General features: G+C 40.3%; 3 protein-coding genes and 1 long non-coding RNA gene across 6 annotated transcripts; 3 read left to right on the top strand and 1 right to left on the bottom strand.

Annotated features, from left to right (window-relative positions):
• Positions 1-1070: 1070 nt before the first annotated feature.
• Positions 1071-5176, top strand: LOC309713531 (CD63 antigen-like). The gene is made up of 7 exons (XM_082545225.1): positions 1071-1128; positions 2519-2707; positions 2826-2900; positions 3058-3162; positions 4182-4319; positions 4404-4487; positions 4979-5176. The coding sequence occupies exons 1-7, from the start codon at positions 1072-1074 to the stop codon at positions 5048-5050; spliced, it is 720 nt and encodes a 239-aa protein (XP_082401351.1). The 5' UTR covers position 1071; the 3' UTR covers positions 5051-5176.
• On the bottom strand, positions 4571-7673 carry LOC309713532. 2 transcript variants are annotated; one of them, XR_014278601.1, is made up of 5 exons: positions 7619-7673; positions 6488-6590; positions 6058-6160; positions 5585-5624; positions 4571-4661 (listed from the first exon to the last, which is right to left on the bottom strand). It is a non-coding gene; the product is annotated as an uncharacterized lncRNA (long non-coding RNA). The 2 variants fall into 2 exon arrangements; XR_014278602.1 differs by having other exon boundaries at positions 6075-6160.
• A 69-nt stretch (positions 7674-7742) lies between these two features.
• Positions 7743-11294, top strand: pus3 (pseudouridylate synthase 3). 2 transcript variants are annotated; one of them, XM_082545222.1, is made up of 7 exons: positions 7743-7874; positions 8170-8581; positions 8745-9025; positions 9103-9286; positions 9459-9568; positions 9649-9821; positions 10914-11290. In XM_082545222.1, the coding sequence occupies exons 2-7, from the start codon at positions 8171-8173 to the stop codon at positions 11156-11158; spliced, it is 1404 nt and encodes a 467-aa protein (XP_082401348.1). In that variant the 5' UTR covers positions 7743-7874; position 8170; the 3' UTR covers positions 11159-11290. The 2 variants fall into 2 exon arrangements, with proteins under 2 accessions (XP_082401348.1, XP_082401349.1); XM_082545223.1 differs by having other exon boundaries at positions 7768-7874; positions 8167-8581; positions 10914-11294.
• Positions 11295-11407: 113 nt separating this feature from the next.
• dcakd (dephospho-CoA kinase domain containing) lies at positions 11408-16255 on the top strand. The gene is made up of 5 exons (XM_082545224.1): positions 11408-11716; positions 12880-12991; positions 13425-13628; positions 15484-15571; positions 15798-16255. The coding sequence occupies exons 2-5, from the start codon at positions 12880-12882 to the stop codon at positions 16081-16083; spliced, it is 690 nt and encodes a 229-aa protein (XP_082401350.1). The 5' UTR covers positions 11408-11716; the 3' UTR covers positions 16084-16255.
• Positions 16256-17291: the final 1036 nt, after the last annotated feature.

Below are 17291 nucleotides of genomic sequence, written 5' to 3'. Positions count from 1 at the left end.
GCAAACATCAAAGAAGAACGAAAGAGGAAGGAAGAAGGAAAATAATACAAAAAGATGTGAGAAACAAAGAGAACTCTGGCAGTGTGCAACAAGCATCTCTGCCTCTCATTTCGAGGTCACTGTGAATCGAGCCAGGCGGCCTGTGATCCACGTGTTGGTGGGGAAGCTGTGAGAAAGAGCTTGGTCCGCAAACAGAAGGAAGGAGCCCTGAAGAAGCAAGATCAGATAATCACAGTTGCTTATATATATTTCTTGAGACAAAAATGCAGATTTTATTTATCTGTATCTGGACTTTAACAAAATTAAAAGAATAATACTGAATAAAAATATTCCAGCATTTAGAAAAATTGTTGTGGTAAAAGTTTGTTTCTTTTAATTGGGATTTTAATAAGAATACAGAAACAAACACTTAAATTGCACCTTTTTGTTTAGTGTTTAGTGTTATGGCATGTTATTTTAAACATACTAGTCATGAAAATTGATCTGCTTCAATAATATTCACACAACAGTGTCTACACTGCAGGGGATATGTATGGATTATGATTGTGAACTACAAAACACACCGCATACAGAAAATGATCAAAATGAGACAAAATAGTCACAATAAAATCTAAATAATCTACAGAGATCAAAGAGCTCTGAAGACTGGTTACAGACGATCCTGCACTTCACCTGAAGGTCCCAAAACACCTACAAAGAGAGGCAGAACATCTGCAAACATCTGCCACATAAATGTTTAAAAAGACAAAACATCTTCATATTTGGGGGCGACCTTTTAGATTTATAGATGTTTGTCGAGTGAAATTCCCAGTATTTAAATAACCGTATATTACGGCGCAGTTTGTATTCACTGATGTGTGACGCCTCTATGCAAAGACGGGCTTGATGCATTCAAAAGATACCTACATCAACTTGAAAGCTATCGGGCTGCCGGTTCATTTCCATAGGGTCATATGACACACTCGCCACTGAATTGCACTCTATTCACCCTGACTTGACCCGTATTTGGATTGAGGGAAGTCTGCAACCTTCTGGATTCACTTATTTATTATTTGCTCAGACCACCTCAAAATGTGCAGTGTCTTCGGCATCAAGTGTTGTTTCATTTTCTTCAACACGCTCTTCTTGGTGAGTAATAGAGCAATTCTATTCTATCTAATTTTGATGAGAAGTGATGATTGACAGCACTGATTGGTGATATCATGGAAAGATTAGAATCAATAAAGAGCAGGAGTAGTAGAGGTAACGAAAGAATAAAGCCAAAATTGAATCACTCATATCTTTTTAGAAGTCCAGGAAACTTTGACTGCACGCCGGATTATCCAAGGGAAGATACACATGCAACAAGAGACTTGATTTGCCCTTCCAAATTTCCAAAACACACTCATATTAAGCCGTTTTGTGGGGTTGTAGCAGCTGAGCTGAGCAAAGGGAACTTTAACAAATTTAGAAGCTAATCAGTATCATCGCCAGATAAACCTGCACGGTGTCCTGTGCACGCTTCAGAAATTTTATGCCCTAAATACTAACTGGTGCATGACGTGTAACCCACACAGAGTAACCTTTATGAAATATATCTATTTTAAAAATATTTCAAGAAAAATGTCATACTTTTGAGATCTATTATTAAGGTTGATAACTTTTTGTGGCAGCAATACACACATTCAAATTTTATGAAATGCAAATAACGCCGTGTTACGCTGAAGATGAGGATGTCACACACTGGTAGGCAGTCAGTGAGAGCACACAATCCAATTACAAAGCTGTCAAAGGGCAAAAATCCAATAACAGGCAATGGTCGTATGATTATAAAGGACAAAATAACATATACTAACACAAGTGCTCTTGAACTTCATGGCACAAACTGATGGCCAGAAATTCTCCTTCAGGATTTTCTCATCCAGGTCCTGAAGTAGCAACAAAGCCCCAGACCATCACAGACCACCACCATGTTTGACTGCTTGTGTGATGTTTTTTTTAAAATAAAATGTTGTGTTATTTTTATGTCAGATGTAATGGGACTCAAACCTTCCAGAAAGTTTAGCTTATGTCTTTTCCATCCACCGAATATTTACCCAGATTTTCTGCCAAATGTTAGACGAGCCTTTGTGCTTCTTCTGTTCTCTGTGGTCAGCTGTGGTTTTCTTCCATGAATGCCATTTTTACCCAGTCTCTTTGTTATTATTGAATCGTGAACCTTGAGCTCAGCTAATATAAGTGAAGCCTACAGGTCTTTAAATGTTGTTCTGGGGTCTTTTGTGACCTCCTGGATGAGTCGTCGATGAACTCTTGGAGTAATCTTGGTAGGACGGCCACTCCTGGGAAAGTTCACCACTGTTCCAAGTTTGCTTCATTTGCTGGAGTCTCAAAATTGCTTTTACTTTTTAACATAGGGACAGTAAGTTTATATTGAAATGAGGTCGTATTGACAGGAATGAACAAAACCACCCTCTTTTAATTTATTGTTTCCATGTAAAGCACTACATTGCTGTCCTGCTGTTAAACTTCTTTTTTTCAGCTGTCTGGGGTTGCCCTCATCACTATAGGAGTGCTGCAGTACTCGACGTATTCAGATATCGGCACCTTCACAGGGAGCAACTTGTCTAAAATTGCTATAGTCCTCATTGCAGTGGGGGTCATCATAGCCTTCGTATCCCTCTTGGGCCACATTGGTGCATTCTTTAATAGTTCATCTATGGTTGCTTGTGTAAGTACTGTAATGAAATTAAATGTGATTAAGTGGCGATTCTTTCCAAAAGCTTTTTTTAATGAGCACTGGAGATGTTCTGGAGATCTCTAACAGCGTTCACTTTCTTTATCTATAGTTCATCTGCATCCTGATAGTGATCATCCTCTTGGAGGTCCTCACAGGAGCCGCCTTTTACATATTTCGCAGTAGGGTAAGACATTAAAATCGCACCAGAAAGGAACTACTTGAGATCAAGGTCAAATTTTGCCATTAGCAGCGGTTCTCCAGTCATAATATCAGTAGCATTACTTAAAATATATCTAAGTTCCAGTGTCTGTTCTGGTTATTTTATCTGATTTTCTCTGTAGGCCGCCCTTCTGCAGATGGCTAATGGTGTCAACGCCAAAGCACAGGAAGTGATCAACGACTACAGCCCTGAGAGGAGACATGCAATTGACAAAATTCAGGAAAAGGTGACACGCAGAGCCTACTGTAATGTTCTGTATTTTTGAGAAACACCTGATGGATTGGAGGAAGTGCAAAAACCCCTTATAGGGACTCTTCATTTCCTCTCTTGATGGGAAAATGATGCCTGCTTTAAATTTCTGCTGCAACATTCAGATGGTAAGGTCAGAATCTGGTGTAAACATGAAAGCGTGGCTCCATCCTGCATTGTATCAATGATTCAAGCTATTGGTGGTTTAATGCAGCAGAAGATACTTTCTTCACCCTCTTAGTACCAAATGAGTATCATTGCTGAACATCTCCATGTCATTGTGACCCACAGTGTACCCACCTTCTAATGTCCACAGTTTTCAACACGGCATGCTCATATTTTGTGCATTGCTGGATGCCATTAACAGCAAAAGCTGATTTAATTTAGGTGAAAATTAGATAAAGGTCAAGGCCGAGGTCACGCCAAATGTGAAAATCAGTAAAAATTTTATATTACTCACAAATCTTTTATGGATATTATATGGTCGTTATAAAAGCAGGCTGACATCAGCATGTTGTAATAAAAACATAAAACATCAAAGGTTTAGTATTGCCCCTGCTACTCGGGGGGAGTTGCTCTATCTGAGTGCTCTTGTTTACAGTCAAATTAAGATGACTAACTTTAATATAAGAGTGTGAAGACAAAAGAGTGAGAGGGTAATTAACAAAGACCAGCAATGAGAAAAATGCTGGAATTACTTAGGGAGTTTAAGTTTGAAGGCTTACATCTCAGCATGAATCTGTACCATGAAGAATTAAGGCAACTCTGAAGGTAAAAGGAGGCCCAACCTAATGCTAGCAAGGTGTACCTAATAAAGTGGCTAGTAAGTGTAAATAACACGCCTTCAGCATCTGTGTGAAAATTAGTAGTTAAGTAGACAAACTGACTTTCTACAAAGCAACACTTGAAGAATATTTATCGTGAACCACAAATAGTCACAACCAGTGATTAATACAGCTTTGGTGCTTCACTATCACAGTGTCGTTATCATTACAGTTCAAGTGTTGTGGTGCGGACAGCTATGCCGACTGGTCCCAGAGCGCGGGCTGGGAAAAGCACGACGCCGTGCCAGATTCCTGCTGCGTGGTGAAGAGTGAGGGCTGTGGACAGGACAAGGAGAAAGCACATAAAAAGGTCTGACAGGAAATCATTTCAAGCAATTTTCATCTATTTTCTGCAAACAAATACTGTATTTTATGACCGTGCGATCCTCCTCAGGGCTGCCTCTGGGCAATCAGTGTCTTCCTGTTGAAAAATCTGGTGTGGGTCGGCGCTGTCTGCATTGCTCTTGGAGTCACGGAGGTAAGCTTCTGCAATTTCCCCTTGCTCACATTTAACTGTGAAGCAAAATGCTCACATTGCAAGAGTAAATGTCATATTACTGTAAGAAATGATCATTTTAAATGCCAATCCAGTACACTTACCTACTGATTAACTGTGCAGGAGCCAGTGTGAGCCCAAAAGGTTAATTTTAATCTGTTTTAGGTGGAAAAAAGACAAAGAAAAATCAGAAATGTCAAACATCTAAAGATACCCCAAATGTCTCTACATAAAAATAAAAACATGTATACTGGATTAATTTAGTAATTTAGTTTCCAGCAGTAGCAGACATTGTAAAGAATATTTAAATAGCAGAGGATAACTTGAATGATAATAAAGCCTGTCTCATCCTGACTGCCCCAGGTGATGAAATGAAGAAAAAATTACTTTTTTCCAGAACAAGAAAATAACCTTTTGGGTGTGCCATTGAGTTCATTTGCTGCCAGTAACTTCTGACCTTTTCCCTGTTGCAGGTTTTTGGAGTATTAGTCGGGGTGTGCTTGTGTCTGGACATTAAGCGAAAGAACTACGAAAACATCAGCTAATGCATCATCACTGCTCTATTATCTCTGGATGCTCGACTGTGTCTAGAAAAAAATCGTATCTACATACTTGCTATAATTGCAGCTAGTATCTAACAAAGAGAAATTGACCTGCTATAGTGGTGAAAAAATCTATTTTAAATTAACATTCATGCTTGCTATGCACATAATTATTAAACATGTGATCGCATTGGGGTTTTGTGGTGTTGTTTAATTAGCTTTTAACAATTAAAAACGTGTGTTGTGATTAGAAGGTTACATACAGTCATCATGGGCATGAATTCTTTCATTTTAGGCTTTTAGTTATATTTTTGACTGTTCTTTTCCAGGGTTGAATGATTTTACAGGCTATATGTCTAATGTCTTTAAAAAAAACGAGAATTAAGTGTGCTAGTTTGTCATAAATTGCGACGTTTGTGAGGAGAAAACATAGAGGCAGATGGTGGTGAGCTAATAGTGAAACATTTATTCAGGCTAAGAACCAAAATACAAAATGAAGCATAAAATACAAAAGGAAAACTGAAAGCTTCAACTTACCGGAATCTAAACTGGGAATTAGAGCTAGGGCATACAGGAGCTGGGAGACAAGAGAGGAAGATGACTGACACTCTGACAAAGGGAGACTGAGACAGTATATACACAGGATAGTGATTCGGGTCAGTGGAGACAGTTGGTGAGAACAAAACACGGTGAACCGAATCACAGTCGACAAGACAAGGATGTAAAATTAAAAGAAAAGCAAACAGAACACACCTAGTAAGTAAGTAAAATAGGAAGTGATAATTACACAGGGTGGACACAGACATATAAATGAACTTCACAAGAAACTTGACACAGGAGGAAGAAAAAAATAAGAGACACATAAACTCTAAAGGAATTTAGAATAGAGAACAAGACTAAACACACTACGAGGATTACTACCAGAAATAATATAAATATTACGCAATGTTGGGATCGCATAATAAATAATAAATGAGAGACCATGAATTCAAAACACAAGGTCGACTGACCCAGGGCCATGACTCACAGCTGAATCAGCGTTTCCAAACTTTGGATCCAGTTCTATGGATGGACAGTCTTTATTTGCTTGTTTTGTTTTTGGGTGAATTGGCCCTTTAATGAGCAGAGAGGGCAGATTAGTTTGGTAACCATCCTGAAAAACTATTTGCGACACAGCAGACAAACACCAAACTGTGATTACATGCCATTTAATGTGTAATCGGACATGTAGAAAAGAGCAGACTGTGATTTAATGCAAGAGCTCGACCAATTCTGTCTCTGCATCTGGAATAATTAACAGTTGTGCCTGACAGCACTGCGGTGCCACTTACCCTGTGAAGCTACTGCTATACAAAATAAATGAAAAGACTCTCACAAACAGCTGGAGGAAAGAAACACACTTTCAGCTCAGTTTCAGGGTTTTTTTGTGTCTTTTTTCACCTCTTTGTGATGTCTAAAGACAAGTGTTGGTGCTGTGGATCCCTTTATAGGCATAACTGCCATATGTCCGCCCCTCTGGTGTTTGAACTCCTGCTCTCCTGACCTGACAAAAAACAAACAAACAAAAAACCAGGAATCACGAGGAAGGTGCATTGGACAGGAAAATAGAAGATTTCGCATGGTTCCTTTGTAGGAGCTTCTCAGTCACTGTGAATTAAAGTACTGTGTCATCTTTCATCTGAAACATGGGGTGAAAAAGGCTAATACAAGTCTGGTAGATGATTTCCAAGGTGCGGATGTCTACAAGAATGTGATTCAAATGCTTTCAAAAAGTTATGTGTTTTTATTGTAATACCTGTACTGATTTTACTAAATCGTACCTGGCATGTGTGATCCATACACTTTTAATTAAAAAGACTAAAACTAACACAATCTATTAAAAAATATACAAAACTATAATAGCTCGAATGGTTGTCCTATCATCCTCAAACACTCAACCATTTAGCAGGCAGATAGCTGTCCCTCCCTGAGCCTTGATCTTGTTAAAACTGAGTTTTTCCTTCCCACTGTTACCAAGTAATTGTTCATAGGGGGTCATCATAGCCTTTGTTGATTGTTTGGGGTCTTTTCTTTATTATTTAAGGGTCTTCACCTTAAATTATAAACCGCCTTAAGGTGACTGTTGTTGTGATTTGGCTCTATACTCATAAAAATTGAGATTAATTGAATTTCAAAACAAACAAACAAATAAAATCTGCTGTATATCAGGTGACTCGAGGACTAACGGGGCCCTATTTAGAGTAGGTTTGGGTACAGGCAATTCAGTGCCACAACCTACTTCAAAGACTTAAACATTATAAATGTAATAATAGCAAAAACAAAATTTGGTATATAATAATATAAAGAAAGCCATGCCACAGTAATGAAAAATGTCAAATTATTTGCATTTTTACAACTTAAACGTAAGCTGAACAAAGATGATTGAGGACATGGCACTTTAGGCTAAGAAAAGGCTAGGGATGGAAAAAGTAAAAATCCATTACCTTGAATACATATAATAGTTTTCTGTAATAGATACAGTTAATAGTGTAAGACAAGCTTTTAGAAATAAACTCTGGCCTGTTTTTTTACCCATATTATGGTATGTTCGCTCATGGGGAGTATAAAAATAACTGCTAAGTATGGCGGTCATCGGCTGACGACAATTTAAGCAACTAAACTACATTTCCCAGAAATCCCGTGAAGGGGGGAAATGTGTCCGTTGGCAAAATCCGTCCGCCTCCCGATAAATTTATCAGCGGGGAGAGTAGCATACGTGATCCCGACAGCCAGAAGCAAAACTAACAGAGGAGCAGAATAATCGAAAACATTGAGGCTGAAAATACAGGTAAAAACACAGATTAACTGTAATGTAATTTACGGCCTCGTTAATCCCACTAAATCCCTCGTATCTAACTTCGTTCACTAGCTAGCAGGCTGTGTAGCGTTCAGTTCGCTTTATAAAAATAATCCCAGTTGTAGTACAGTTGACCAAAAAAACCCTTAAAGAAACTTTGACATGAATTAAACTAAGAGGAGATGATTACGTAGGCTTCATTGAATATAAGCTGGGCTGATTATTTGTAGTTATTTAAGTAAATTTTTAAATAAATGTTCTTTCCTTTGTTCTTTCTTCCAAGCAGCATGTCAGATGTTTTAATCCAGCGGATAAAGGAGCTGGAGGCTGAGCTGGAGAAGCTCAGGTCCGAGCTGAAAGAGAGCAGTGAAACTGGAGATGTTGAAATGTCATCCAGTCCATCCCTTAATGAAGACTGTAAATCTGATGGGAACACTGGCAGCAGCAAAAAGGAGAGAAAGAAAGCAGGAAAAGATCGTCCTTTTGACTTCTCTGCACACCCCCGGCGCCATGTGGCTCTGCGGCTGGCTTACCTGGGGTGGGCCTATCAGGGGTTTGCAGTCCAGGAGAACACAGACAACACTGTGGAGGCCAGACTCTTTGAAGCCCTGCTAAAGACTCGGCTGATCCAGGACCGCCAGACTTCCAATTACCACCGCTGTGGGCGCACTGATAAAGGAGTCAGTGCTTTTTCCCAAGTGAGTTAGCAGAGATACATATTTTTTACTCATATAATCCTTCTGTCGGATGCCCCCTTTATGAGTTACCACAGCTTATCATCGACCTCCATTTTAACCTGAAAAGACTCTGTACCTTAATACTATTAATAGTTTTTCATGTGGTTAATTTTTCCCCCCGCAGGTCATAACCATCGACTTGCGCTCCACGCAGTTTTGTGCCGGTTTGGGCATCACACTGCCTGAAAATGTTGACGTCAGTACCAAAGCCGCTTCTTCTGCCACCTCTGAGCTTCCATACGTGAAGATGCTGAACAGAGTCCTGCCGCAGGACATCAGGGTCTTGGACTGGGCACCAGTAGTGGAGGGTTTCAGCGCACGCTTCGACTGTCAGTCCCGCACGTACCGCTACTACTTCCCCCGAGGATCTCTGGATGTGGTGCTGATGGCGGAAGCTGCTAAAAGGTGGGTGGAGAACACATAAAAGGTAAACACACCTTTAAAACTTAGCCCTTATTTGACAACCTCCTTGCTTCCGGCAGATATGAGGGGACTCATGACTTCAGGAACCTGTGTAAAATGGACGTGGGCAACGGTGTCCTGCAGTTCGAGAGGACCATCTTATCAGCCACAGTCAAGCCTGCGCAGCCTCAGCATGCCTCCAGCACAGACCAGTATGACCTCTTCATATTTGAGATCAAAGGATTAGCCTTCCTTTACCACCAGGTACCAGGAGAGAGTTACTCTACGCTGCTTTCCCTTTACCCTTCATCTCTTGCAAACATTTTTTAATGTGAAAGTTTAGATTTAGAGAAACCGGATCAGAGGATGGAGTTTAAGGTTGAATGGTTTGGTGGTATGTAGTGAATTTTTGGTTATTTCCTTTTATGTGCTGCAGGTACGGTGCATGATGGCGGTGCTTCTGTTGATTGGACAGAAGCTGGAAGCCGCGGATATAATCAATCAGCTCCTGGATGTGGAGAATAACCCCAGGAAGCCCCAGTACAGGTGAACTGACTGCTGTAGAAGTGGTTAAAATATTCAAATAAAAAAAATATATTTATTATATGAATCTGTGTCATCTTCAGCATGGCAGTAGACTACCCTTTGGTGCTGTACAACTGCCACTTTGAAGGCCTGAGCTGGACGCAGGAGAGTGAAGAGGGGGGCTTTGTCCTGGCTGCACTGCAGCAGCACTGGACCCAGAGCACGGTGAAGGCCCACGTCCTGCAGGGGATGATCCAGGGCTTGGAAGACCGAGGTGAGAAGCTGGATAAGAGAAGTGAAGATTTTTAAGGCATTTAAATAGTTTCTCTCAAGTTATGTTTTGCATAATTTTAGTTGTTTTGTGGTTATTTACTGTATTTTTTTAAATTTTGTCATTTGTGTACATATTTCTATTCTCTTTTTTTGCCTAAATTTTGCTGTTTTATACAGTTCTGATTGTTTAGTGTCACAATGATAATATCGAGTCACGTTTGGGATATTTTGTGTCTACATGTGTTTGTTTTACATGATTTCTGCATCTCATTTCGGTTGTTTTGTGTGTGGATATGAGCTTACAGGCCTCTTTATTAGGTACATGTTGTTCCTTTTACCTTCACAACTGTCATAATTCTTGTGTTATCCTGCTGGAAGTAACCATCAGAAGAAGATGAGTGACCATGGAAGACTGTGGAGTTTAAATAAGGGTCCCAAAGTGTGCCTAGAAAAGATCCTCCACACTATGACACTGTCACCGGTGTGAACCATTGATAGAAGGCAGGATGGATCCATGCTTTTATGTGTTTACACCAAATTCTTATCCAAACATCCATATGTTGCAGCAGAAATCGAGACCCATCAGATCAGACAACATTAATCTAATCTTCTATTGTACAGTTTTGGTGACACCATGTAAAATGTACCCTCAGTTTCCTGTTCTTATCTGAGAGGAGTGGCACTTGGTGTGGGCTTCTGCTGCTGTAGCCCATCTGCTTCAAGGTTTGACTATTTCTACTGGAAAATCCCAGTAAAGTAATTGTTTCTTAAAAACTGAGTCCAGCTCATCTGCCACCAACTACAGTGTTCCCGCTTCTGATGCTCTGTTTAAACGTCAGGGCGTCTTGAATCTGTCTAAATATAATGATTTGCTCCATTGTGATTAGCCGATTAGATATTTGCGCTAACAACCAGTTGTACCTAATGAAGTGGATGTACCTGTATTTCTAGGATGTCAGAGTATTTTTTTTTTTTTTTTTTAGGATCTAGGAATGCACCTAGTTGGGCCAGCCAGTTATCTGCTTTGACATGAGTCAAAATGCCTGCTGTGAAAAAACATTGTACAAACTATCTCACTGCTCTTCATCCACAGGAGCTGTGTCCTCCAACCACTGCTGGCTGGTAGAAGGCAGCAGGCAGAGAAATTACCGGCCGCTCCTGGAGCGCCCGTGCTGCGAGAGCCTCGAGTCGAGGATAAATCATTTCGTGAAAAGAGGCAGACTGGAGCGTGAAGAAGGGGAGAATGGAGGCGAAATGATCCACAGGGGAAAAAGATCTAAACATTCAAACATTTCTTCAGAGACGCCAAAACAAAATATGGATTCAAAAGAAGATTAATTTTCTTTAAACTTAAGAAAGGACTTGCAAGATGTATTTTGTAGTAATTTTCAACCATAAATGTTTAATTTTCCTTTTATTTACTACAAACAGCGCACGGATATCTTTGACTCATGCTGGTGCGTGTTTTGCTTTAAAATAAACACATTTTGGAGAAAGATGGACTCGCTGAGTTTTGCTTGACGGGGAACTAAAGCGAGGCGGAACCAACGCTAATAGAAATATGAGATGTCGGGTTAATTAAGAGGTAGCGCCTGTCAGGCTTAGCAGCTAGGTTGTTAGCAGTGAGTAGAATACAGGTGAACTGTAAAGGAGGGCAGTTTCCAGCAGCACCGCTGTCTCCAGCTCATTTGTTGGCTTTCGTGTTGAGCTGGACCCGGTAAAAATGGCGTCGTTGTTGTTTGAGCTCCTTCTGACCTGATTTAACACCTGTGTTAGCCTGTTAGCAGCCCTGGTTGTTGTTGTTTAACGCAACAGCCCCCCCTCTCTAGTGCTTCTGCTTTGCCCGGACTCCCGCTGTATATCCAGCCGGTTTAAGGACACTCTCTCTCTGACAAGGTAAAGCTAAAATTCCCCTGACATGAGTTTGTTTTAATCGCTGTGTCAAACCAACCTGATACTAACAAGAAGCCGCTCTCTGCCGTGTTAAATCGTGAGCGAGTCGTTTCTTTAAAGGTTTTATTTTTGACCGGTGTTTAATAGAGAATAACCTCAAAGCTGACTTTCGAACCAGTCAAACCAGTTTGACTTTGCATAGCCAGGTACTATATGGAGAGTGTAGTTCACCTAATTCCACAGCAGGGGGCGTGTTGTGAAACTTCAAAACCTTTAAAATGAGAAGCTAAAGATATTTCAGTAATTAAATATCTGTTATTTGGTTATAAAGATTGTAATAACTATTTTTATATGTTTATTAACATGTAAAAGTTACTGTAGAGTGCAAAAGTCACCTCTCGTTTAGCATTGGCTTCATTTTTCAACATGAAGAATGATCACACAAACACCGTCAATACAGTGAAAGCATAACTGGATAGAAAAAACACACAAGAGTAGGAACAGTATCAGTCATGGATTGGGCTCCCCGGAGCCCCTTCAACATGATCGAAACAGTGTAGGATCATTTTCATAGAAAACGGAGCAAAACGCAGCCCACATGTAAAGTAGAGCTTTGAATGTCCTTCAAGAGGACTGGAGAACTATCCCTGGAGACTACTTAAAGAAGTTAGAAGAAAGATTGCCTAAAAACCTTTCATTTTACTAAAAAAAAATAGAAGTGAGGGGTGGCACAGTACTATTTGTTTACTCATAACATTTATGGACTTTCTAGAATTTCTTACTGTGTCAGAAATTATGTTATACCCAAACTGGCCCTTTTATTCCATAAGCCATAAAAACGATGACCGTAAATTTGTTATTTTGGGACTCTGGGTAAATACCAATGTTTATTTATTCATTTATTTTATTTATTCTTTGTGTTTATTCTCCAGTTCGTGCTGTTTGTAATAAGTAGCTTTTTAAAGCCTTAATCAGACTATCTTTGAACATTAAGTCAGTGCAACGTTAATGTGACATGGCAGATAAACATCGTCCACTGCTATTAGTAAATGTCATCTTATTCTCTGATAGGCCCACAGCTGTAAACAGGGCCATATCAGTGCATCGCTAGTGTAATTACTTTACTTACTTTGCCTTCATGCATTTTTGTGTTTGTTTGCTTAAAGATGTACCTGGTGGGACTGACAGGAGGCATTGCCTCTGGGAAAAGCACAGTGTCTTCAATGCTGCGGGAGCTTGGATGCCCCATTATTGATGCCGATGTCGTGGCCAGGAAAGGTAGGTGGCTATCTCTCCCCTGCAACCTGTTGACATGGCGAACACAAATTCAACATGAAATACTGGTCAGGGGTGTCATCGAGCTGAAGCCATCTTCAGGCGGCACTCTCTCAGATAACCCCGGCTTATTAGGACGAGCGCTTGCAGAGAGAGCATGAATCATGAAGGATGTCTCTGCTGACTGCAGGGATGATGTTTTAGTTAGACTGCGAAGATAGAAAGGTCACAGAACTAGGTGAAGAGTGCACAGCTGCATGTAGGGGAAATATAAGGCATTAGGCAAATTATTCCATTACACTCGGTGACAAGTCTGTTCCGAATATCATCTCAGCCTCTATTTTTTATGCTGGATTACTGGTCATAAATAAATTTACTTTAATTTTGAACCTGTTACATTGTTTAACTCATTCAAGCTTCCTTTTGTTGTCCGCAGTTGTTGAGCAGCGCACACGTGCCTATTCCTGCATCGTGCACCACTTTGGGCCAGGGATCCTGCTCGAGAACGGCGACATCGACAGGCAGAAGCTGGGCCAAATCATCTTCGCCAGCGAGGAGAAGAGGAAGCTGCTAAACTCCATCACCCACCCAGAGATTCATAAAGCAATGCTCAAAGAGATCCTCTTCTACTTTCTCAGAGGTGAGGGAGGAATCGTGTTTGGCACAAAAGGAAAAAGGGACGATTATCTGCTGTATTTGAGCCAAGGCTGTTTTGCAGTGTAGGTGGCGCAAGAGGCGAGACCAAACTTTCTGCTATTTGCAAGTCAAATGCATGAGATGTTTGAACATGTGGAGCAGGGAAATTATTTTACTGCTATTGTTAAATAATAAATATAATCTGCAGCATGGATATTGCATTCAGGGGTTGAACAGTGTGTGTCTTTCAGAAAGGCTAAAAGTCACAGGCTGACAGGAAACAGGCTTGCAGAGAGTTTGCAGAAGTGAAAGTTATTTTGAGCAGCAGGCTAAGACGAGGCTTTAACAATGTAACAGATAGCTTTAAGATGGCCTTAAGATGTTTATGATGATGTTGACCTTGTATTTCAGGTGCAGTTATGACTATTTTATACACAATGCATATCTGTGCTTATTAAAGAGTTGGAGCTCGGTCAATTAATTGGGGGTTGGAAGCTTTGTTCGGCGCGATGTCCGGACAATCTATTGTGCAAGTGACTTGGAGCTATAGAAGGTTAAAACTGCGTACATGCTTACAAAACACTTATATCAGGTCATTTTATATTAAGGTTTTAGTAGAGGTTCTTGGTTAAAACATTTATTTAGTAGAAGACATACACATAGTCTCAGTGAGCCTCTGGTCTGGTGAAAGGTCAGAAGTGCAACAGGTGAATTGAGAAAGAGCATTTGAGGACGAGACACAGACAGTTAGTAGGTGAAGAGGTGACACAGAGAGCATGTGAGGTCGTGACACACACACATGAGTTAGATTTATTTAGAGGAGAGCGAGATTAGTCATGTCTGGATTGTAACGGTGAAAGTGTCTCGGTAAAAGAGGAACCGTCCTTGTCTTCTCGGCAAGAAAGAGGAACTGAAAGGTTGACTGGAGTAATCGGCCATGAAAATAGAAGATGATGTTCTCTGTTAAAAGTCATGGTTGTTTTGATATTGACGTATGTGTATATATCCTGTCTGTGACGCATGAAGGGGCGTCCGTAAATCAAGCCCTGATGGTATAAAATATCTGTTCATGCTTTGATTAAGTCGGAGATCACTTGCTGTCTGCGTACAGAGTGTTCTTCCCACACGTGTGTAGTCATTAAAATCATTGTTTGACCAAGATCTTCTGGACCTGCTTGTTTGTACTCTCCTTCCTCAATTTTGAACCTTAACAAACATTATGATTAAAATGAATTCAGTAAGACACCCATGTCACTCTCTCGGTGCATTCAGTTATTAGCGTCTCAAGGCATCACACATGCCTTTAAATAAACTTCACAAACATCACTTGTTATATGATCTTAAAGCAGTGCCATCACACCTATATGTTGTGCAGACTGGGGCACATGGAGGTTATGATTAAAATGCATGAACTTATGAACACATGTCCATATGTCTTGCACTGCAGGCATTTATCTAACATAAGAAATTCACTCTCACTTTTGTCCGGCTCGTAATAAAAAAACAAGAAAGAAACAAGTTGGCGCCTTTACTTAACGTTGCTGTTTGCACCCATAAAACTTTGTGTTTATAGCAATACTCTCATGGTTTTTGTTCTTTTCTTTGTCTCTTATTGTTACTTGAAGGGTCATAGTTGTAAACACTGTTGTCACATGGAGCCAGATTAACACAAGGTTAAGTGTACTGGCAGCAGAGTGGCCGATTTTAAAAACAAAGATAAAACTATACTATGGGAAAAATATGGAGAGGTTAAACACTCAATAGCTACTGTTGCCTTCTACACAGTAGCTTAGTATTAAGAGTGCTATGTCCATCTTTTACATACAGTCTGTAATGTTGACTTCTTTCTCTCTCACTAGGGTACCGCTACGTGGTTCTGGATGTGCCGCTTCTCTTTGAAACCAGACGGCTCACTCGGTTTCTGAACCACACTGTTGTAGTTTACTGGTAAGCACACTGCTCATTTTTTCCTGTTACCTTAGAGTCTCGTTTTGGGGCTGTTAACAGTATTAATTTTTGAAGTCGTTAAGCATTTTTGTTTGTTTTGACAGTAAGTGGCCTTTAAAACTAGCTTTTTCTGCTTCCTATTGATGTGATTCACTGCCAGTGGACCTTTTTTAACAAGGCACAATGAATGCACCATAAATAACCTCCATCGTCTGTTCCCTTTCAGTGACCCTGCCACTCAGCTTTCGCGCTTGATGCAGAGGGACGGCCTGACCCAGGAGCAGGCTGAGCAGCGTGTGGCCGCGCAAATGCCGCTCAATGAAAAGCGTGGCTTGGCCAATCATGTTATTGAGAATTCAGGCGGCCGGGAGGACACCCACCGGCAGGTCCTGCGGCTCCACACAAAGCTAGAGGACTCTATGGACTTCCTCCTAGTCAGGGTCATTGCCATTGTTGCCACTGCAGGTTTGGGTGGGCTGCTGCTCTATGCTGCAAAGATACTTTTGTCCTAACAGAGGAAAGAAAGATGAGTGAGGGCGGGAGGTTTTTAGTCCAAGAAGTGGTCAAATATGAGGGTGTGAATAGAAACGGGCAAAAAGCAGGTCGGCGGTATCGATGCAATTTACTGTGAAATTAGTTTCACAGCACCTACCACTACAGCGCAGCCGTATGGCGTGCTCTGCTGACAGTTAACACGGACTTACATTACTGACAAAACTTGCACTGGCAAATGTGGTTTAGTGTGAAAGGCTTCTCTGTGCAATTTGTGTTGGTTTCACTCAGAGAGAAACAATTATATGAAGGCGACACAGTCAAGCCTCACTTGCTGTACAGCTCCTACATCTTTGCTCATTTACGAGAGTGATTTTCTCAGCTGTGACGGAAGAGCGGAGCTTAAATTGCTGGTAAATCTTCATTTTTGTGTAGCAGCGCATGCTAAACATAACTAACCTTAAAAAAAACAAGAAGTCCAGAAAGATTATTGAAAACTAAGAGATTTTATTTTGTTACACCTTTTACACCATATTAGATTATCCAGTTTTTGAAATGTTTTACTGTTTTACTTTTTAATCTGTAGAGACATTAAGAGAGCAAAGGAACAAGTAACAATGGTGAATGTCCCTAAAGCAAGCATATTAATTGGACGCCACCTCTCTCTACTTCTGTCCCCAGTGCTGGGTATGTTTTAAACTATTATACATGTCAGAGAAATAAATGGTTAAATTGGAATAATGTGACGCAGAATATGTAAAGATTGTGATATGAAGATTTATGAGAGAATGTCTTTGACAATCCATTTTTAATGGGAACAGTAACAGATTTGCTATTTATCACTGTATTTTCTTACACTTGAAGTTCTCCTCTGTACATACGGAGTGTGGGATTTTTTTTTCTTTGCACCTTTCAACTAAAATAATACATTTGTAATCTAATATGCTTAAGTTAAATAAAAACGATCCAGCACCTCTGTTTTAAAGTAGCTGGTATCAGATGCTGTCTGTCACTGTGTTTTCATTGCTTCATTATGTTTTAAATTAGGCCCCAATAATAGACATTCACTGGTCACTTTGTTAGGTACGCCTTGCTAGTACTAGATTTGACCCCCTCTTGCTTTCAGAACTGCCTTAATTCTTTGTAGCATAGATTCAACAAGCTGCTGGAAGCATTCTTCAGAAATTTTGGTCCATGATGGCATCAGACAGTTGCTGCAGGTTTGTCA

The sequence above is a fragment of the Aulonocara stuartgranti genome (assembly GCF_965226115.1).
Source record: "Aulonocara stuartgranti genome assembly, chromosome: 8".
NCBI lineage: Eukaryota > Metazoa > Chordata > Actinopteri > Cichliformes > Cichlidae > Aulonocara > Aulonocara stuartgranti.
This window is presented reverse-complemented; position numbering and strand designations above follow the sequence as displayed.